The following is a 23,223-nucleotide window of genomic DNA, read 5'->3' as shown; positions in this document are numbered from 1 at the left end:
GCTCCTGCTGTGGGAATAGCGGCTGTGTCAGATAAGCTACAGGCAGGCACGAGTCTCCTGATAAGGCCACAGAAGAGCTCAGCCTGGTGGAAAGTTTTGATCAGAGCATGCACCAAAACCAACCAGACTCCAGACCACCCCACCTCATTAGCTCTGGTGCTTACAAACCTGCTGGTTGCTTAAATCATTTAAAAAATAACTCTGAATGCTTTTTGTTTGTTTGTTTGTTTGTTTGATTAGAGGTTATGCAAATTCAAAGTATGCCTATCTTACTAACTATTCAGGACTTTTTATTGGGAAAGGCCATAAGTCAATTTGTTATATACACCATTGCAGAAATGACCATAATAACTCTTAACCCTTGGAACTGGATCAAGCAGTAGATTTACTGATGTAATCATCTCTGGAGATGGCCGGGATGCCTTTCAATCTAATGAACATTCACTTTAAACTTCATGTGATCTTGACATAATTCTCTTTGGTTCATACTGGAAAAGTCTACTCTAAGGGTATATCACCTATCAGATTTTATTTTTTATTTTTTAATAGAAATATTCCTCAAAATTTAAAATCTCAAATTTCTACAATGAAAATATACTGCTTTCTTATTATTTACTGAGGGAAGTTTAACAAGTTGCTTGTTTTCAGTATTTTATCTCCTTAGCAGAAAGTAAACAAATATGTTCAGAAATAAAACCAGAGGCACTATTGCCATTTGTCCTCTAAATACTGCATAACTCCAAACAAAACAGGCAATGCCCATCAGATCAGGGTGTCTGAGAGTGCGGGTGCATACTTGAAGATAGCAAGATTTTAAGAATACAGGGTAACTGTGACTCTACATGGTGAGCAGGGACCAAAGACAACAATCGTGACTGGAAAATGTGTAGTTGGATACCATTCATTCAGATCTAAGTGCTATGGGTAGCTAACTTTGTGAAGCAATCTACAGACAATGAAAACTGGCCTACAAGACCACAGTGTTGTCCGTCTGATGGTTTCTTTTGTTGTCAGCTCCAAATGAAATCTTTACACAATAAAAATGAAAACTGAAAAATTTAGACAATGTAAAACATCATTATTGTCCCTTTGCTTTTTTCATTATTTGAGGCAAAAAGCCACAAACATTTTGTACTAATGTTAGACTGGCATTTCAAGTATATTCTGCATTTAAAGGTTTTAAGTAATACTGAAGGGCATATACAATCTAAATTTTCTTCACACATTTTCAGTCTGAAAGGAACTCTGCAGCATTCAAAGTCAGGATGCTGCCTATATGTTGATTCATACTACTCTAAGTGTTGGGTTCAATTAAAATTATCTGTGGACATAAATTTTAGAGCTCTTCTCATCTTCATTTTTATATAGGAAAACACTTAATTGGAATTTTAAGGAAACAACTTGTTAAGCTAGGTATATTTCTTTATATTTTTATGTAAACTGACATCAAACTCTCTAGGCATGTGTGCAGTGCAGTTTTAAAAAACCAAACACACTGCACTGGAACCATAATGAATACAGAAGTCTGGCCCACACTACAGTCATCAGTGTCACAGAAGATCCAGAAAGAAATTATCTGGCTGTAATCCACTTCAGAGTCATAAAGGTTTAGAGCAGACCAGACCCCTAACTGGTTGCCCCCATACCTTTAAGGTCACTGGCTTTCCAAAGCAAAGCTCTGCTGAACAGCAAACCTTTGAAAGTGACAGCTGCGTTATTAACCAATCATACTTGGATGTCTGTAACTTCTCCTTCAGACAGTCCCAGGGGCCCTGCACATATATCCATATATCCTGTTTATATCCAGTTGATACGGAAGCAGGTAGAGCTTCCATTCCCAATTTTGCCACTGCTGCCTGACTGCATCCTGCACAAGCCATGGCATTACCAAGTAAATGCCCCCACTGAGTTCTCACAATTGTGAAACCAATTCCTCTATTGTCCCATGTCACTCCAGTTACTGCACTGCCAGGCATTTTCTTCGGCTAATAAATTCCAGAGTAAAAATGGTAGTGACGTGCTGTAAAAATAAAAACAGTAAATCACGTGTAAAGGGTTTATATAGTAGAACTGGTCATTATTTTATCCTTTTCCTAACCCTTAAACACTCAATAAGCGTGCCAGAATCCGAAAGCAACAAAACACTTCACACATAATGGACGTGGGAGAGAAGCAGGGAAGCAGCCTAAAAAAAGAAATAAAAAAATGAAATGATGGTTGAACAATGCAAGCCCTGTCCAAAGGCCCAGCCTGCCATGCATGTTGTACAGCCTGTCCTCTCCTTCTGCTCTTGGCAAACAGCCCTCCCCTGGAAGCCTGCCCTGCACAGTCCCAGCTCTGTTCTCAGGACACGGCCCTCACACCGTTACCACAGGGGGCTGTGCGTCTCCTGCCTTCCTGCTGCTGATCACTCCTGTGAACAAGCAGTATTTTCTGCCTCATTACTTCCATGACACACCTGTTTCCACCTCCCACCGCTGAGGTTGAGTCTGCACAGCTGCTTCTCCTTCCTTGAGTACTGCACCACTCAACCCAAAGGTTGTGGAAAGGTCTGTCCTCTGTTACTTCTTTCAGTCCGCCTTGGGAGAAGCCATATTATCAATTTCACCAGAAAAAAATGGCATTTCTGAAATTGACTACTACATCATCTTCCACTTTTCTTCCTTACCCAGAAACAGGGTAAGTAGATCTAACAAAGAAAAAGCACTGTGAAAGGGCTTAGTGTAAGAACTTGAAACATCTTCTATAAAACGTTCAAAGGTAATTTGCTTGACTTGAATGTAAAAATAAAGCAAAACAAAACAAGCAACAAAAAAGAAACAATGATGAATTAGACTTAAGGAGGAGATTTCTAGAATGTAGGGAGATACAGGAACTGATCTCTCTTTGATGATGGATACTATCCAGCTACATTAAACTTACCTGGGATTCTTACAGTCTCGTTTTTGCAGAAACCGTATGAAAGTGGGGGTTTGGGTAAAGCTTCATTTGAAAAATTTGTGCATGCCAACTGGAAGGGCACGCAACTTTTAATGACTCAAGTATGAAGAACTAGGTATGATTTTCCACTGCTGGATTATATCTCTTAAAGTTCTGCATAAGCTATTACTAAATCAGAACAGCCAAGTTTCATTTTGCTGAGGTACCAGTAACACAGCTAAAAGAGCATAAGAAAACCACGGTCCTTTCTGTTGCACATCAGAATGATAGTCAAGTTACTCTGTTAGCAGGATGACCTTTGGAGCTATGATACAGTAGGCAGCTTGTGGTTACTACATAAAACGCATTAAAAACTTTTTAAAGGGGTTTTGTAACTGACCTGCTGCCCTTAAACATCAGGCCTCAGAGATTTTTCTTCATGGAGAATAAATTAGCATGAGAACTCTTGGGGCAGCACTCATCCTCTTCAACTGACTCATGCCAACAGTTCCATCTTAATGAAAAACAATAGCTACTGCGTCCTTTAAAGACTAATAATCACACCTTTGTTCTGTGCTGTTAAGCAATCAATAAAGCCACACACATTGTGCCCAGTGCCTAAGGCTTCCCTGAACACAAACCGTACCATGGGAAGCCAGTGTAAAACCCAGTTAGCTAAGCCCCTTTGGCATCATCTTGCTGACTCCCGATTAACAGAATCATTACCAATTTTTCACAACTAATGAGGCTCATAGGCATTTTTTTCCTGCTCTTTCAGTTTCCCATAGCAAGAGGAAGAAGGTGGCACCCTCCTCCTGCACAGCAGTCCTGTGTGCATCTTGCCCTGCAGCAAAGATGGGGCAGGGCCTTGGAGCCCCCACCATGGCTTTTGTGCTGGACAAAACCAGATGTTATGGAGAAGGCTGCAGTTATTGCCTGAGTCAAAACCCACTTTGCTCCTACCTGCTGCAGCCAGCTACCTCACCCCACCCCACACCTCTGCTGTGACATGCCTGTACCTCACAGCTTAAAGTGCTGGGGCAACCCTTTCAAGGTTAAGCATGTGAAATACAATAACCAATGCTTAACCCCCCAAAAAAAAAAAATTAGTACTCTACATGTCACTGCTTCCCCTACTTGTGATTTTGCTTAGAGGACGTTTTTACTCTGATAATTACGTGTATTTTAGCCCTATCCTATAATAGTAACATAGGATTCATAGTTCTATTTCTCTACTACACAGAGTACACTTGATCTGGGCTTTTAGTAAGGAAGCTTCTGACTGCACAATAAATGAACTGGAAGTCCTGGAGAAGTTTGCTATTATCAGTTCTGTAGTTTATTTACTCTTAATATATTCCAAACATCACACATTCCAGCTACAGGTCTGGATGCAAAAAATTAAAGTGTATTTTTCAACAAACATCTATTTTAGTATCACAATAATAGAAGTCCAGAAGTAATCATTTATTGATGTACACATTAATAAAGCCCACTGGATAAGCTTTCCTATTAATAGTATATCAGTGCTATTTTTATTTTCACCTAACTCCATTTTGTAATGACAAGGAATTTTTATACAACAGCTATTCTGTTTGAGTCTGATTAGCTTCCCCCAAAAAACTGGTTAGATTGTAGCTCTGAGGAAAAAAAAAAAATCCTCTCCTTTAAGAAACCACATACAAACTCAAGAAGCACCTATGGTCCTCAAGAAAGATCTGTTGCACTAAGAAAGCATAAGGCATTTGTCTCCTCATCTGACCCCCAAGCCAGAGATCCATAGGCTGTCTCAGGGGTAGTATGAGAAGTGAAGGGCTGGCAATGATTTCAATGATTTAACGGAGACTAAATTCTGGTAAACAAGGTCAGGCACCTCAACATAGGTTAACGTGGTGCTGCCCTTATGTGATCTGGGCTGGAAGACCCCACAAATCAGATGTCAGGCTGCCCAGTCAGTGCTGTGAGCAGAATGGACACTGCTGGGAAGCATCCTACCATAAACACAGTGTTGGAGAAACACTGGAAATGTAACCCCCACCGTAATGACAAAGGACCCTCATGCTGCTGTGGAAAGGATGAGACGACTCTGGGTGTCACTACCAAAACACAGGCTGATCCACAGCCATATTACCACTTGCAAGGGTCCACAAACCGTAAGATCACCAGGTCTGAACAGTTTTCTCACTAACAAACTGGCCATGAGGACCATCAGCATCAGAAGGCAAAAGGGCTAAGTAAACTGGGGTCTCAGCCCCTTCCTCTGGTGATTTAGGGGCCTTAGGACCTGCCATGTCTGTTCTCACCCACCCAGGACAGCAGGCATTGAGAAGGATGTGGTCACCTTTTCTTTTCTCATTTAACATCCGGGCTTGAATTCTGGACAAGACCGTGACACCAATTTTGGACACCCCATATGCAGCATTTGGCCACCCCTCTTTCTCATGCACATTTTTCTTGGTATCTTCCACAAATTTTGTCATGAGCTCCACCAGTTCTTCCTCAGTGATTGTGTTGCTGCGAAACTTCTTCTGTAGTTCTTGGCTGCAGCTTCCCAGAGCTGAGCTACTTGCCATACTAGAGACATTCACTACTCTACCTGGTAAAAAGAGAATAAAGACTGGTTACATTTATGCACACTAAATACACCCAAACTTGAAGTAGGTTTGCTCTACAGTTGTGTGTTCACTGCTTAAGTGAATACCTGTAAAATATTTTATATGGACTATTTTGCAGAACTTCTGGAAGATCAGTCTACTCAGTGTTCAATGCCTCTAGTGAATTCCATCACAAAGGGTAATTTAAGGTGCAAATCTGCAAAAGCTCTCTACTGAACTTCAGGTAGGCTCGAGGATATAGCCTGTTACGGTCTGTAGGCACAGTCAGAGCAGTAAGTGGTTTTCTCATTTAAGGGCAGCCAGACTTCAAATACAGTCTTCAAATTCTGGTGGAAAACATTCTCAGTTCTGCAACAGCTTTAAGAAGGTGCCACAGGAAAATACCTCCAAACACCAGAATAATGCATAATACAGCAAAAGCAACCTAGTTCCTAATGCATTGAGAGCATCAGCTTGTTTATGGAATACATGATGATCTACAAATCCCAGCATGCAAAACTGCAGTAAGCTATTTCTCCCCTAGCACTTCAGCACAGAATGAACTAAGGAACAAATGCAAGGATTTAGACCTTAAAAGCCACAGAAATGAATCATTTCTGTTAATGACTTTATTAACATACTTGTTCTTTGCCCTTGGTAAAAGGGACTAAATTGCTATTTTGTCACACTTTACTCTCCCCCATCTACTGACTCAAATTCACTTCATGTCCTTTCTCTCCTCCCTATCGACTCAGAGTTCCCAACTTTTATCTCATCTACTCCTTTTCTTATGCAAACTGTGGGTGTACTTAGATATCAGTATAGACTACACTTATAGCATCAAGCACTTATCCAAATATCTATGGGAATATCACACAATCACAAGTTTGAAAATACTGCTATTGAAAAAAAACCACCACCACCAAGCATTAACAACTTCAAGAGTTTGATGTAAGAATTGGATCCAAATACCCTCCTTTCAAATTATGTGACATGTCAGCAGCATTCAAGCACTCCAGGTTTTGACAAGAGGAGCATTCTGTGCAGGATAGTAATCTGATGAGTAGTGATTATCTGCATGCTGCTAACATCCCTTTATTATTGATGCATCTGTCTTCTTTTATCCTGGTCTCCCTCCATTCTATTTACTATTTTTGGTGAAGTTTTTCCTTGAGTTCCTCCTGCTACCACCAAATTATGACAGTGTAAAGCATCTTTGAGTGCTATTTATAATTACATCACTGAACACCTGCAAATACAGCAAAGGCTGTGATCTAAATAGAGACAGACCAACAGCCTATTAAGGAGGTTTCTTCAGTTGCAAGGACAGGTATATCACAAACCCAACGGGAATACTATTTTTAGTTGCTTCTTTATCCTAGTTGTATGATCAAAACGTCCTTTTAAAGCGAGAACAATTTATGTAGGCAAGTAGCATGAAAAGAGCATGTGTAAATTCTTCATTTCTTCTTGAGGGTGCCGTGAAAATTCCACTTCAGTCCAGTGTGCTTGAGACATGACAGGATTTTGCCAGTTAATGAGCACCAAAAAAAAAAAAATCACATAAAAACTATTTCTCTGCTCACGTTACACTTACCATAAGGCTTCATAATAGGCAACAATTCTGTGCAAATATTCCTGGTTCCAAAAAAGTTTGTCTTCAGGGTAACCTCTGCTTGGACTGCAAATGGAGTTTGGTCATGAACTTTTTGTAAGAGGCAGTAGCAAGGGAGGGAAAAAAAAAACAGAACAGAATTATACTACTGTTTGAAAGGAAGTTATTGAACTAACAAAACCAAACAAGTTTATCTTATCACTGTCCAATGACCTACCTACTCACATCTAGTTCTCAGACTATGGGCTGTCACTACCACATCCAAGCAAACTTGGAGGTGCCCTCTCCTCTTAAATGCACAGTGTAGCACTTTGCCAGCATCCTGACGTATCTGGGGAGGCGACAGGTAAGAGGGGAAATCCGAGAGCAAAAAAGATCCTGAATCTAGGATACTGCCACCAAAGATGCAGAAGTTAGACTACTACTCAGGCATTAAGATCCAAAACCAGGGCAGACAATTGCTTCCATATCCTGACTCATTTCTTGCCATGTCTTTTGGGTTCTCAGACAGGACTTGGGAGTCAGAGCAGTACAGAATTGCAACAAACACCGTAAAACAGTCTATACAGAATGCATAGATAGCATTTGTTACAGTCCAAAAAAACCCCACTAATACCAGTGTGATAATCATTTCCCTAAACTGACAGATCTGTGCTGACACAAGCACAAGAGTAGGAAACATGAAGCCAGGAAAGAGCAGGGAGCTGACTTAGGTAATCGTATGGTGCAGTTCCACAGTCTGCTTAAGGCTGTGATCTCAGACAGAACTGACAGCTTGCCACCACCAGAAGCGGGGTAGGATGTGCCATCAGCTGATGACTTGGCTCAGCAATAAGCCATACGCTGTGCGCCCTCCAGCTTGAGGGGAAATAAGTTAAAGAGACAGCATTCTTCCTCATCTGCTACAGGCTCAATCTCTGCAGTGATAAAGGCCACCTACACAGAATAGGTAGGTCTTTGCTTGGTCTCCATAGCCCAGACCTATGTAAACTCAGAGAAGCAGTAACAGATCACTTGCTGGTTAACATAGGTGTGGTTTTATTGTAAAACTCAGCTTAAATGACTGTAAGTCAGTCAGTCTCAAGCAGATCACTTGCTTACATTTAAAACAGAGATAAAAGCCGGACCATTGCCTATTGCAAAAGCTGTGACAATAGGAGAAAAAACTAGAAATCCATGCAATCCAAAACTCCTGCTTCCATGCCCACTCTGCAACAAACTCCCCTGCTCTCAGAAACCCACCCATTTGTCAAACAAAATATATATTTTGTAACATCCGATTGATATGCCCTCCCCTGACTTAACAAGTGTTACTAGAATGACTGCTTTCACAGAAGCTCATCCAGAGGCTCATCCAGAGGACAAGTCACAAGTACACAGTCATTTCATACAGGGACATTTTTGGTGGACTGAAGACTTCGCTGGACTACCTGTAGCACAGCACAACAACTGAACAATAAATTCAATTTAATGACAAATCTGATCTTTGACAGACAGCAATAACACATTTCTACAATAAAGAAAGGAAACCATAAATTCTGGGATGGCAGCAAAAACCAAGAAAGCAAGAATTAAAGCCAAAATATGAGATAAGGATCAGAGCAAGTTAACTCTCTAACCTCTGTTAGATACTTGCACAATAGCGGTTACAGATAAGAACTGTGATAGAGGAGCCGATCATATGACCTACTGCTGACTCACGGTGAATTGTCAGCATGACAAAAGTCAATTTCTAAGCGCCTGGAAGCAACTTATGAATAGAAAAATTTATGCTGTTGTAAAGGAATTAACAGAAACCTCACTGCTCACGCTATTTTCACCTATTCGTGGATGTGGTGCTTTAGGGATATGGCTTAGCAGCAGGCTTGGTAGTGTTAGGTTAACGGCTGGACTTCATGCTCTTAAGAGTTGTTTCCAATCTAAATGATTCTATGATTTATCTGTCCAGTGCCTATACAATAATATATCTGAGATCTCTCACAGATGAGCTCTAGCCAATCTTGCTAGAGTGATTTCTGGATTTTTTGTTTCAGCTGCCCAGGTATCCACCCTGGTGAATGCTACGGTCGCTGCAAAGTCAACAAGGGGACACACACACTGCACTTCAACTATGGCAGTTACAGTCTAGTCTAGCTCAAACACATTGTCACTTGCAGGTTGAGCTAGGGCCCTCATTATGAACCGAAGAAATGCTGGTCTGGAGACCTGCAGGCTTTTTGAGCAATAACCTTGGACAGAGATGCAATCTTTTAACCACTGCTGTTAGGTTTTAGCACCGCTCTATTTGTCCACACTTCAGGATGCACTCAAATTATATTAAGAGTTGCCCCTTATTGAGCTGATCATTAACATAAGCAATGTTCCTGCAGAGTACTAAGCAAAATGTAAACAGTGACTTGACTTCAGAACACCCTTGCTACATTCCCACTATGTAAGAAGCTCCATCTTCAGCAGCAAGTGAGGATTGGTCCATACTGCCTGACAGGCAGCCTTAACCCATACTGTGAGCAGATGAAACATTGCTTGCTGTGCTTGAACAGTTAATGTCCTAATTATAGATCAGGCAAAGAGATTAAAAAACAGGAGAGCAAGCTTTTACTGGCAGGGAAATGAACTAATAGTCATGCCTGTGATTTGCTCCATCTGGAGCTAACATGATTCTCAATTTGTTTTTATAAACACCTACAAGTAGAATGCACTCTTCTACCTTACAACTGTGGTGCCTTCCTTACTTTTTTGTCTACTAGATGAAAAATTTCAATTCTTTCTCTGCACAGCAAGATTTAGATTAACTGTTCTACAGTTAACTGAATTGCCTGAGAAAGTTAATGAGAAGTAAAGGTGACAGGAACACCCAGAGCTGAAGGTTCTCTTTTTATCAACTGGAACTCCTGAGCAGATAATGCACAGAGCAAAGTACAGGTCTCATGAAACACAAAACTCAGATCCCAGAGGAACACGGCCAACTTTCATATCTATAATGGGCTGCCATAGGTCTGATGAAACTCACATGCACCAAGGCAACAAACCCCTCTGCTCATGTGCACTGTGCATCTAGAGTATTTGCACGCTCTGTACACGATGCAAATAAAATACTCCAGGGATAGATCTTTACATACACAGTTAACTCATCAGGTGCTCAAAGAAGAGCTGTTTCACACTGCCCTCTCATCATACTTGTAGTAGTCTACTGATAGTAGACAGCTTGCCCAGCCAAAAAAGCAGCATGGTGCTGGCACAGAAACCCCATAAAAGCTTTATAAAATCCTTGATGCATATACCATCCTTCTCCATGTAACTTTATACCACATGACTAACCCAGACAGTCTGCTTCCTACCTTTGAAAGCTATCGCTGCATTGTTAACCAACACATTCAGACCTCCATATTTCTCCTTCAGGAAGTCCCGCAGAGCTCTGATACTCTGCAGATCATCGATATCCAGCTGGTGGAAGAGAGGATGTAGCCCTTCCTCCTGGAGCTTTGCCACTGCTTCCTGGCCACGTCCGGGGTCCCGGGCTGTGAGGTACACATCCCCTGGAAACTGCTTGCACATAGCCCGCACAATTGCGAAGCCGATCCCTTTGTTGGAGCCGGTCACCACAGCCACGGGCACGCTGGACATTGTCCTCTCTGAACGTACGCTAAAGCGACAGTAACTGCAAACAGCAAAGAAGAAAAGTTTTACGCCCTGATGGACAGAACGGATATCTAAAAAAGGATTAAGGTGTTTTTTCTTAAAAATCCCATTTAGAATTTGTCTTTGAATTATATAAACCTACATTACAACTGTACATTAATTTAGTGAACTAGCATGAGCTATTAGCAAAGAAATATGTTTGGTGTTAAAAAGTTTTAACTCTGCCACTGGCTGGACTTTAAAATAAAGTCACTAGTCTGCAGTGCTAACTTTACTTTTGATAGTATTACAGTCTTCTGGACATACACCTTACAGGATGACCATTTCCTTTTTTTCAGGACATTCAGCTGGTTCAGGTCAAGCACTGATGAAGTCAAAACTGAAAAACCTGGGCTGAAAAATACCAGAGGAGCAGCTTGATCCTGAAGTACCAAGCAGAACTAATTCTAGTGTTTTCAGAGGGATACAGGGACCATGCACTGCCCTCACAACTTTTCTTCCATTTAACACATCAGCCAGCTTTAGATACAAAGTACACTTCAGAAAACCACTCTTCTTACAGATGCAGCGCGTTAAAACCTGCATTTCACCCATATAAGCGAGTTTCAAAAGCAGTTTCTGTCCACTTTTAACTGCTATTCCCTTCCAAAAGGGCTTGCAAGTAACGACGAGCAAGCACCTAGCAGGAAGAAATCCTCACCAGCTCCCAAGAAACACCCACATCACGCCGGAGATGCCGGACAACTCATGCCCAGCCTTCCCTCCCGCTTCGCTACCAAGGCCCCGCTGGCCCCCTACCACCTCCCCAGCGCCCCCTTTTTCGCCCTAAAATAAAAGCAGAAGGGATCCCACAAGCCAAGGCCAAGCCCAGGTCCCCAGGAGACTCCGTGCTGGCCGCGGGGCGAGGCCGGCGCCCCCCGACCCACCTCTGGCTCCGCGTGCCTGCCCCTGGACGCCGCGCTGCGGGAGGTTGACTCGACCGCCCACCGCTAACCGCGCTCCCAAGGGGCAGGCGCACGTACATAAGATGGCGGCCGGGGCCCCGCCTCCCGCGGCGGGCAGGGCCGGTGCGGGCGGGCAGGGTGAGGGGTCGCCGGCGGCGGCTTCTTTAATCCCTCATTGCAGGTGGGCTGGTGGTAGCTGGATGAGTGCCTGTGAGGCGGATGGGTGACTGGGGCAGCCATTTTTGGCTGTTGGTTTTATATAACTCTAATATATTTGCTGTTTGGAAACTGTTTGAGTTCTGCGTACATAAACACCCGCGTCTCGTTTGCTTTAGACGGTTATGGCCATACCTTGGCCAATATGAGGCTGGAGATAAAGGCTTTCCCTCTTCTCTCACCCCATCACCCACCCTCATTTAAGGGTTTGCTTGTAGTATATTTGCTTAAGTTTAAAGAGCCGGTGTATTCAGCAGAGAGTGGTCTGATTTTTTCTTATCGAAATGAAAGAAACATGCAATATTTGAAGTGGTCATTAAATATTTTTATTTATTTATGTATTTTCCCTAAATTCAGGCTGTCTGAAAAAGGTGAGATCTGTTTCTTAATATGAAGAGAAACAGAGGCCGGACAGGTCGAAAGAGAAGAAGAAAACACTTGCAGAGTTTCATGCATGGAGGTACTATCCCTGGAAATACCGCTAAATAATTGTTTATCTAGGTATCATTTTATGGTGCACATTTCTCAAACATTTTTGCATTTTGCAAATAGCATTCAGATTTTTTTTTCTGTACAAATATTCTAACGTTACATTCCCAGTCAGAACCTGGTGAATATTGTCAGGTCTGTTTTCTGGTTGATGGGAAGTACCACGTTATTCTTAAGTTCTTTGTCCCTTGAATTTGCTGAATAACTCCTACAGTTCTGAGAGCTCCCAGTGCCCAGAGGCCCAGAATTTAGCAAGCTAGTTCAAGGGGAGCCTTTCTTGCTATTCTATTTTGCTGTACTAAAAAGTTGAAAATATATTTTTTTTCTGAACACACAGTCAAATTTTTGTATTTGGTTTGTTTTACAATAGAGCACTATTTTACAGCATTAAACCTCTCTTTCATTTTCAGTCAACTGCAGTCACAAACTGGAATATATTAAACTTAAGAAGTGGCTGAAAGACAGAGGGTTTGAAGACAGTAATTTAAGACCAGCACAGTTCCAGGGTAATGTTCTAATTATTTATTGGTGGTACATATTTCTGATTAAGAATGTTGTATTCCTACTTTGACTTTGAATCACTCACATTAGCAAAAAAAAAAAAAAAAAAGGCAGTTACCATTAGTCTTTTAAGGACTTTTGATAAGTGCACGTTAATGTCATTTAGCACGAATAAGTGTATGTGGAGGCCTGAAATACTGTAAACTGTTTCTTATATAGAAATACTTTTCTGTAAAACTCTGTTATAGAGAGTTCTCAGGTATGCTGTAAAACAATGCAAACCTATGCCAAATTCCTTGTAGAAACTGAGATTTTAAGTGTTAATAGTACAGTTTTCAAGAAGAAAGTACCATCTCAAGTGTTTCCAGTATCAGAATCTAACCTTGGTATCATTTCTTCACCTTTTATTTATCTGTGCTAGTTCAGCAGCGCTAGTGATACAGATAAGTAGATGATTTTAGAGGTCAGAGCCATATACTACTGTTTACAGTAAAGATACGTACCTGTATTTTTTCTCTTCAGTTAGATAGTGTTTCAAAAACTTTTGCAGTATTGTAGAGAGGGTAGTATGAGTCAGAGAAAAATATTGTAAATAGAAATTGTAAAGTGAAGTTAAAACTTTGAAAACAGGGTCAAGAGCCAATGGTGAAAGATGTGCTTAAAGAAAAAATTGGGAAAAAGGAATTGAGTAATTTCTAGAACTGGACAACAACTGTTGCAGGGGTGCAGGGGAAGGGCTTTCTCCAGGTCCTGAAAAAATAGTATAAAAGTAAAAAGGGAAATAGAGTAAAGAGAAAAAGAAATGTGCTGTGTATCTAGAACAATCTATAATTGGCTTTTATGATTTTTCAGAGAGGTATATGTTCTTTTAGATTTATTCCTTGTGGGCCTGTAAATTTATTGAAGCTTACCATAGTCTCTCGTATTTTACTATAAACATTCTCTTTGTTTCTGCTTCAGATACAGGAAGAGGACTGATGACAACAAAAGCTCTTCAGGTTAGTAATGTTGATTGTAATGCAGGAGCTCCTCTAGGTTCGTTAAATTGTAATCATTGATTCATAGAATATGACTTTTGCAACAAGGAAACTCAAAATTCCAGACAAGGTGTTTGCAGTCCCCATTGTAAATGTAATTTCTAGCCTAATACTAGAAATTGTAGTGTTGTCGTATCTGCAGAATTATATTGTATATACCCTGAGGACTCACTGGATGAAGGCATTACTATACTCATTTACAGCAATTTAGTATGCAGTCTTACATTTCAATTTAAGGCAGTCAGTGCCTAACTGAAAACAGAAGGAGCAGGCCCATTTCTTGCTGTGTGCATTTTTCCTCAGCCACTGGCTTCTAGAAGTTTCCTTGCTCTTGGGGTAAATTGCCTTAGGAAGCTAAACCAGGAGAAGACTCTCTCTTACCTTTGATAGATTTGCTCCTTGAAATGGCACACCTTGGTTAGACCAGGTGGTACAAAGGGAGCAATGGCATGTCAGGGAGAGAGGTGGAGGGAAGGGGTCAAGGCTTTTAAGCAGCATTTGGCGTTAGATTATCTTAACCATAATGTGAAACCACAGCTTTAACTACCCTTCAATGGCCCTCTTCTTTGTTGATAACCAAGTAATAAAAACGTAATTTCACAAACATTCCCAGCAGAAAAGGGGCATAATAGCAAAAATACCTTGACCTTCAGATATTGGCATAGCAAGACTGATCTCCAACTGCAGAGTGCCTCTCAGAAAATAGGCTTGTTGGAGAAGTTTCCTAACTGGCATGAGAATAGTATATCAAATATTGGGAAATCAGACCCAGAGCCTGTTGTGAAACAGAGAATACAGCAAGAGATAGGAAGGAGATACAGTGGAGAGTCAGTATGGAGAACAGTGTAGGTTCTCATGCTGGCTCAGCATATGTTCCCAGGGCCAGAGCCAGCAGTTGAAGCCAGAGGCTTGGATTATCCACAGTGCTGGGAGTCTGCAGTTAATGAAATGAGAGCTGTACTCAGCTATACTTGAACAGGATAGGGAAATACAGGAGAGGAATGGGAAGAGGAGAGTATCGATTTATGTCCTCTCGCTACAGGGATGGACATGTACCTCTCAAGCTAGGAATGAAAGCTAATTTACACACATGGCAGCTTCAACAACGTCAGGATAGACATGACCTTAAACATCCCTATTCCATGCTGCTCTGTTAATAGAAGAGCAGGTGTTTGTGAGATCAATTATAAAATACATCATAGTACAGAAGGTAGTGATGCTGAGGAGCCAGGCACCAAACTGTGTTGTGAACAGGTGAGTTTCTGCAGGTGACAGTTCCTGCTGGTTGCAGTCATACTCCTTCCCTGGACTGTGACTGTCTTAAAGCCATGTTAGTTTCCATTAAATTCAACATCACATCTGATTGCTTCCTGTCGTTAGTGTTCTCTGGGTTCTCTCTTCATGAATCACATAGTAGATGAACCATTTACACTTGACCTTCACATTTTATTTTTTCCCTCAAAGGCAGGGGAACTGGTTATTTCATTGCCTGAAAAATGCTTACTCACCACGGACACTGTCCTTAGCAGCTGCTTAGGAGAATACATTATCAAGTAAGTGAAAAGTGACGTGGCAATAAAGGAAAATGACTTTCTCAGCTGACCCTTCCCATAGGTTGCTCAATAGTAGATGAATCATCTTAAGTGGTGGTAGAATTTTGAACTGCATATCCTAACTTGTATTTTTTTGTGTACTTTCCTGCATGTGGAATGCTCAGATAATCAGCTAGGCGGAGTTGGAGGTATGGTACAGGTTTGAACTTGACCTGCCTCTAGAGCCATCTTGGATCTAAATGCCAGTTATGAATGGTTTCTTAGAAATTTGAAAGTATGCTTCAACAGAAGAAGGGGAATAACATGAGGCAGCAAAGCAATCACCTGAACATAGCCTTTTAGAAAGTTCAGGACAAAGGCCTGTGCTGGATGTTGAGTTGAATCATAGAATCACAGAATGGTTTGGGTTGGAAGGGACCTTAAAAACCATCTAATTCCAACCCCCTGCTAAGGGCAGGGACACCTCCCTCCAGACCAGGTTTCTCCAAGCCCCATCCAGGCTGGTCTTGAACACCTCCAGGGATGGGGCATCTGCAGCTTCTCTGGGCAACCTGGTGAAGTGCCTCACCACCCTCAGAGTAAGAACTTCACCTTTCTGTCTAATCTAAATCTACCTTTTTTTAGTTTAAAACTATTATTCCTTGTCTTATCACTGCGCTCCCTGACAAAGAGTCCCTCCCTGGCTTTCCTGTAGGCCCCCTTTAGGTACTGTAAGGCTGCTCTGAGGTCTCCCCAGAGCCTTCTCTTCTCCAGGCTGAACAACCCCAGCTCCCTCAGCCTGTCTTCACAGGAGAGGTGCTCCAGCCCTTTGATCATCCTTGTGGCCCTCCTCTGGACTTGCTTTAATAGGTCCATGACTTGCTGTAATAGGTTCATGAGTACTTGTTATCTATCCTAAAAAAAAAAAAAAAAAAAAAAAGACAAACAAGAGGTGAACCTGAAATTTTTACCGCAAAATGACTTTTATAATTTCTCAATAAAATGAAGTCAAAAGCCCCTTTGAAAGAATCAAAAAGACTTGGAAATTAACTACAAAGACGTTTAAAATAGAAGTTATTTATAATATTTCAAAGAATTAAAAGATAGACAAAATACTACTATATCAATTTCCTATCTCACCTCTGTGTATCTGCTTTTTTATTTTTAATAGATGGAAGCCTCCTGTATCTCCTTTGATAGCACTGTGCACGTTTTTAGTAGCAGAGAAGCATGCTGGTGAGAAATCTCTGTGGAAGCCATATCTTGATGTTTTACCAAAGTCATACACTTGCCCTGTTTGTTTGGAGCAAGATGTAGTGAGCCTTCTTCCCGAACCTTTAAGAAATAAGGCTGAGGAGCAGAGAACAATGGTCCATGAATTGTACACGTCTTCCAAGGCTTTTTTCTCTTCCCTGCAGTCTTTATTTGCTGAGAACACAGCAACTATTTTTAACTACAGTGCCTTAGAGTGGGCTTGGTGCACTATAAATACCAGAACAATATACATGAAACATTCCCAGAGGGAATGTTTTTCTCTTGAGCCAGATGTTTATGCATTGGCACCATATTTAGATTTGCTAAACCACAGTCCAAATGTTCAGGTAAGAGACTAAGAATAGATCACTTAATTTCTTGATTTATGAATGTACTATCCCAGTGCAGTATACATTTATGTGATGGATTAGGAGCATCTGGAGGTTAGCAAGAGATCTCATAGTGGGGAAGTTGTCTATCTGGATGACACCTGCAGTCTGAGTATGCATGGTTCACATGTACCCTGGAGGCTCTTACTCAGTAAAGCAGAGGTACAGGGAGAGCTCGCAATTTCTGGCTGAGATTTGCTTTCAGGGTAGCTATTGGGAGGAACCACTTGTAAATACAACCCTACCCTGCTCTCCCCAGAGGCTCAACTCCTAAGACAAATCTTGAGTTACACACTCCTTGGGTTATTTCACCTCTGGCTGAAGTTTCTAGGTAGCCTTAGGAGAGTGTACAGAGCAGTTCTGCCTGGTGACAGAGATGGGACTTTGCCAGTGTATTTCTGGGACAGCATAAAAGTGGTTAGCTCCACATGAGGCCACTTTTATTTGGGGCTTCTGTAATAAGTGTACAGAGTGGATGGCAGGCACATCCTGCAGACTAAGGTTTTGATGTTTGTTCTTTGTACTAGTATTTTTGGAGTAATCCTAGTGTTAAATTGTCCAAATGGGTTGCCTTTTCAGACATCTGTAACGCTTATCTGTTTGCAGCCTATTATTGTTGCTGTGTTAGAGAAGTGTTCAGTTCTGTTGGATTTTAATATTCAAGGCTTGATTCCTTTTTCCCCATCTTCTGCCAAGACTAACATTTTTACCTTTTAATTTCTCAAAGGTAAAGGCTGCATTTAATGATCAGACAAGAAGTTATGAAATACGGACAAATTCACAGTGCAAAAAATATGAAGAAGTATTTATCTGCTATGGACCTCATGATAATCAGCGACTGCTACTAGAATATGGATTTGTTACTACTGATAACCCTCACAGCACTGTTTATGTCTCATCAGGTTGGATTTATAAGTTGTCTTGACATTAAAAGGTACAAGAGTAGAGAGCAGAGCGTCTGAGCTACCACTGTCTTCAACAGGAAATGTGGTTAGAAACAAGGATAGTGAAGTTCATTTGCTTGCATATATGTATATGCACAGTGCATATTAAGGCATTGTGGTCTTTTATTTTATTACCATCAAAATATTTCTGTGTACTTCTAAGAAGTGGAGTAGAGTTGATACCACCTTGAACTGCATAAAATTTAAAGATTGGCATTTTCAAATTGGAAGTGGTTTTGGTAACTTTTTTGTAAAAAATTTTACAAATTTTTTTGTAAAATTGTGATTCGTACCACCATTTATATAGAGCTTCTAACTGGATGTCTTAGATTGTATCATTGTTTTCAAGATTGAAGCCCTGGTTCCCACTAGCTGGAGTTACTGAAAGTTTTTCATAACTTCAATTTAAGTCAGAATTTCCATTATAAGGATACAATCCTGCAGGTTGCTGATTGCTTTTAAGATGTAGTGAGCACCTCCCAAATATGTTTTTGATTATGTTCAAGTTCTCCCAGATTTAGCAGTTTTGGTCTTTTATCTTTTAGCTATGTGACAAGTACAGTTAAAATATCATTTCAGAATCGAGGGTTGTGGTTTCTTCTTCATATTATTTACATAAATATTTTAAATATGTTTTTATGTAGATACTCTCCTCAAATATTTTCCACCACTGGACAAGCAGAGAGATGCAAAGCTTTCTATTCTGAAGGATCATGATTTCTTACAGTAGGTATCTAGAGTTTTTTGTTTCCATGTTAGCTTTCTTATAATTTTTTTTCTGGGAGTCAAATTTTGCTTCTGGTATCAAAATCCACCATAAAATCATTTTTATCTAACAAACTGATTTGCTCACTGTTTGTGAGAGAACATACAAGAGGTAAACACCGATATCAGGCTTCAAGGTCCAGCCTGTCTCCTAGTTGTGGACAGCAGCAGGGTAAGATTAGTCAGGGAATCCTATGCTTCTGAAGAGCAGATCTTCTCTTGTTGACAATTACCAGGAAGAAAACTGCTGGGCTGTAGAAGACAGCCTATACTTTGTGTATCTCAGCACTTCTGTCTTTTTAGAAACTTGACCTTTGGATGGGATGGACCATCTTGGAGACTTCTTACAGCCCTCAAGTTGTTAAGTCTTGGAGCAGATGAATTGTAAGTTTCAGTACTTTTTGAATATGTAGACAGTGTGCATACATCATTTTCCTTTGTTCTTTGCTGCCTGTGTGTGAGACACTGGGGACAGGTTTGGATCTTGTGTCTATCTGATTGACTCCAGGTGAGAGGGGAAAAGAAGAAAGGCAGAGAAAAGTATATAATGTGAAGGGATTGCCTATTTCTTGCTTTGCTCTTTTACTTTATTGTATTAAGCACTACACACACACCCATTGTTTTCGCTTTCTATTTCAAGAACCAGATGTTTCTTTACGATTCAGACTGCAGGCGATTTTTCTGTTGGTTTGATAGAACTCCTATATGCTATTGACCTTACTTGCTTGCTTCTGATATTCTAAGGTCAAATAAGTTGCTGAAAGTCATCTCCAATGACTATCAGTGAAGTTTTGATCATTTGTTCCAAATGGCAAGCATGCCTCAGACAGGTTTAATACAAAAGGGTCACCTAAGCTTTTCTTGTCATAGTAAATTTTAAAAAAGAGGAAAAAGGTTATCTTTTAGTTTTGATTTGGGCAGCTGTTTATGCTTCAGAGATTGATTGCTGAGTGGAATAAATTGATTATAAGAACTAAAAATAAATCCCCAGGACACTGGTTTTAGGCACATGAAATGTGTCAGTATGTGAATAAGCTCTGCCTGACTGAATAGCTTTTAGTCCTTACTGGTGCTGCTGAAGTTGGTGGCAGCATAGCAGAGCAGTGAAGACTAGAAGCACTTACCTAAGTACAGACTGGCTTTGGCTGAAAGGGTAGGGGTGAAACTGCTTCTTTGGACCATTAAATGTCTCTTCTCTCTTGCTTGATTCATCAGCCTCATATCTGTACACTATGTGCCTTTTTTATGCATGTTAACTTTACTTGCCTTATGCCTGCAATGTTATTATGAATATAACCATGTGTTTAATATTTAGTTGTGGAACACAGCAAGTGATTGTGTGTTGTTCAAACATTTTGATTCTAGTACTTGCTGGAGGAGAGTGCTGCTTGGTGATGTAATATCAGCCAGAAACGAACAGCAGGCTTTGAATATAACAGCAAAAATATGCCATTTTTTAGCAGAGGAGACACAGCGTGTCCTTTTCCAGGTAACTTGGTTAGAAGAGCAAGGTAGCCCAGATTCCTTTCTCTCCCTGCATAAATGTATGGCAGTCTAATTTTCAGGGTTAAGAATTTTAGGGTTGAGTGATGGAGGGAATTGACTTCACTGGGATGGTGTAGGGTTTGTTACCAGGGTGATTGACACCGCTAAATAAATTGCTCAGCAGAATTTGTGGCTGCAGCAGAAAGAGGAACCATGTTACAAAGCTTACACAAAGCCCTATAAACAAGTGAATAGTATTTAAACTTGCTATGCCCACAGTATCATGTTTGTTGAAATTTCTTAAGTTGAAGTTTCATTTACATCTTAAAAGAAAGTGTGGACTCCAATAAAGTAGGCACATAAGATGTTACAGACCTGCTGTGAGTACATTTGCTGCAGAAAGTATGTTCATTAAAGCCAGCCAAGCCAAGCTAAATACCCTTGTCAGCCAGTCATTTGTGAGGGAGGTCTTCAAGATCAAGTTACTATTATGCTCTTAGAAAAACAATCTCTGCTTCCTTTCTGAATTTTGGCAAACAACATGTATGTAATATAAAGTTGGATAGCTATAATGGCAGGGGGTTTTGAAAACCACACTTTTGCAAAGGAAATGCATGCACAGAGTATGAGGTGAATCTGGTCTTGAGCTACATCTTGAGGATAGTATGGACTTAGGAAATGAATATCAGGTAAACACTTACCTTCCTATCCTCTCCCTGGTTTTGTTCTGCTTCCTATCTGTATGGTGATGGTTTCCTTTTTTTCTTTTTAAAACAAAACAAAACTTTTACTGTGTTTTAAAATAATGCTGCATATGAGCTTTCCACAAATTCTGTGTTCATATCCTATGTGAAATAATGTGAATTTTAAGTAATTTCATCCTGTTTGTATAAACTCCAGATTTCCCAGTTGAAAAGGGACAAAGAGAACCTCAAAAAACACCTATCTTTGGTAGAAGCACTACGCTTGGAAGATCTGAAGATACTACAAAAATCAGCAGAGATTCTTTGCAACTTGAACGCGGCAACAACTTGACCCATCTGGAGCTGTGATAGCTGTGGTTGACTGCATCTCATTTGCTATGGGTGTGCCTTGTTCCGCTGTTTTAATGGAATTGAGCAGCAAAGAAGAATGTAAAAATTCATCAGAAAATGCCTAGTTTTCTTTATAGGGTCACATGGGCACTAGAAGCTTATTTTGTTCTTTGCTGACCTTCTTCAGTAATACAAAAGGATAGCCCAGAGGGTAGGAAGGAGCACAGGCAGCTTTCATCACATGGCATCCAAATCATGGTTGTTATGAGCAAAACAGCCTCAGGTAATTTGAGCAGCAGGGATTGTGGGCTCCAGCAGTTCTAGACTTTACAGCTGTCTGTGGGGCTAAGGCATGGATCGTTGGGTCAAGTCGACGTTCCTCAGCATGTATTAGAGTTCTAGCAATTGACAGAGAGGGAAAGGACAGAGCTACTTTTATTTGCCCTGTACTAATAATTTACTTTTTTTCCCTGAGGTCTGTACATATGCCTAAGAATTAGTAGTTCACGTAGTGTCAATTCATTGCAGGAGCAATAAATGTGGACCAGAGCACAGATCACCATCAGCATCTTTGTGACTGACCCCAAATCATTTCCCTCACAGTTTCAGCTCATGTTTCTGGAACTTTGGGAAATACGAATTTCCCTCCTTTACCGTCAGAGCTTCTTCCAGACTCACTAGTTTGTGTTCTAACTCCTCCTGCTGGGAATGAGTACTGAAAGGATGAATCATTTTAAAACTGTTTCTTATTTGGAAGAGCACCCAGCCAATTCATTCTGTTTGTTTAGTTCTTGTGATCACAATGAGAAATATTTTCCTGTCTTTAAGAGGATAGTCTCGTGAGCTGCCTTTCAGTATGAGTTCTACCTAAATAAGGAGGTCAAGCTCCCTGTGTAGTTTAGAAGAGAGAGGTTTCCTTGAGGGCATTTCCGAGCAGGACTCTTGTTTGAGCTTTATAAGTTTCATAATTGTGCTTGTGTTGTGATTATTTCCCATTGTATGGGGAATTACGTTTCATAGAATTTTCATTAATATTTTTAGACTTTTGTTAAGAATTGTGTTTTTAAAGTGTTTATTTTTGTAAATATATGGATTGTTTTTCTACAAAACTATTCTCTCTATATATTTTTTAATAAATGAAATTGTATACAGCAATAAAGATATTTTGGCTAATATCATTTAAAGAAAAAAATGCAGCAAGTGAAAACTTCTAAGAAATATGAAAGCTCAAATGCACTTTCTGATTTTCTTTGGTACCTTGTGAACAAGAATGTTAATGTATAAACTTCTTTGGATTTGAGCATTCCAAGATTTTTCTCTGCCTTTTTTTTTTTTTCCTGCCTCAATGTATTTGGGACAGGAAATACTTTGATATCTCACCCATGTGAACTGCTGTTCCTAAAGTGTGGTTATCCAGAATCTGCATAAGACTATGTGAACATGTGATATGTTTCTGAGCAAAGCAATATGTCATCTCCAAAAATTCCTGCATCTCACTAATGTTCTGATCTTGTTGATGGCATCTGTTCCCAAGCCATCTGGTCCCATTGCTTTGAGGCAAGTTAAGGCTCTTCAACATATCTCCCTTATTTTTTTTTTCCCTATCCTTTATGGTATACCAAATGCTGGAGCTCTGAGAAGGATCTTTCCTTAACTAGAGAGGTATGTCGGTTGAGGTTCAAAAGACTGGGGAAACTAGTAACTGCTGTTACTCATTTTCCGTGACACTGAAGACAAAACTTCTCCTTGGTTTTGAGGTGCCATCCTTGTAATCTCTTCCTAGGTTTAGAAAATAAGCTATTTTCTATGTAGTTCACCTGACTACACCGAGACTCTTGTACTCTCAGGCTTTCTGGATTGTTCATG

General features: G+C 40.5%; 2 protein-coding genes across 2 annotated transcripts; one reads left to right on the top strand and one right to left on the bottom strand.

The window, feature by feature from the left end:
* Positions 1–4,231: 4,231 nt before the first annotated feature.
* CBR1 (carbonyl reductase 1) lies at positions 4,232–11,821 on the bottom strand. Its single transcript, XM_035545927.2, has 4 exons — positions 11,694–11,821; positions 10,467–10,786; positions 7,111–7,218; positions 4,232–5,515 (listed from the first exon to the last, which is right to left on the bottom strand). The coding sequence occupies exons 1-4, from the start codon at positions 11,789–11,791 to the stop codon at positions 5,079–5,081; spliced, it is 963 nt and encodes a 320-aa protein (XP_035401820.1). The 5' UTR covers positions 11,792–11,821; the 3' UTR covers positions 4,232–5,078.
* Positions 11,794–22,510, top strand: SETD4 (SET domain containing 4). Its single transcript, XM_035545924.2, has 11 exons — positions 11,794–11,892; positions 12,285–12,387; positions 12,827–12,922; positions 13,878–13,915; positions 15,419–15,507; positions 16,658–17,087; positions 17,857–18,031; positions 18,718–18,799; positions 19,142–19,222; positions 20,204–20,327; positions 21,224–22,510. Exons 2-11 carry the CDS (start codon positions 12,318–12,320, stop codon positions 21,356–21,358), a joined length of 1,320 nt encoding a protein of 439 aa, XP_035401817.1. The 5' UTR covers positions 11,794–11,892; positions 12,285–12,317; the 3' UTR covers positions 21,359–22,510.
* The last annotated feature ends 713 nt before the right edge of the window (positions 22,511–23,223 follow it).

This window comes from Cygnus atratus, chromosome 1 (genome assembly GCF_013377495.2).
Source record: "Cygnus atratus isolate AKBS03 ecotype Queensland, Australia chromosome 1, CAtr_DNAZoo_HiC_assembly, whole genome shotgun sequence".
In the NCBI taxonomy this organism is placed as follows: Eukaryota; Metazoa; Chordata; class Aves; order Anseriformes; family Anatidae; genus Cygnus; species Cygnus atratus.
This window is presented reverse-complemented; position numbering and strand designations above follow the sequence as displayed.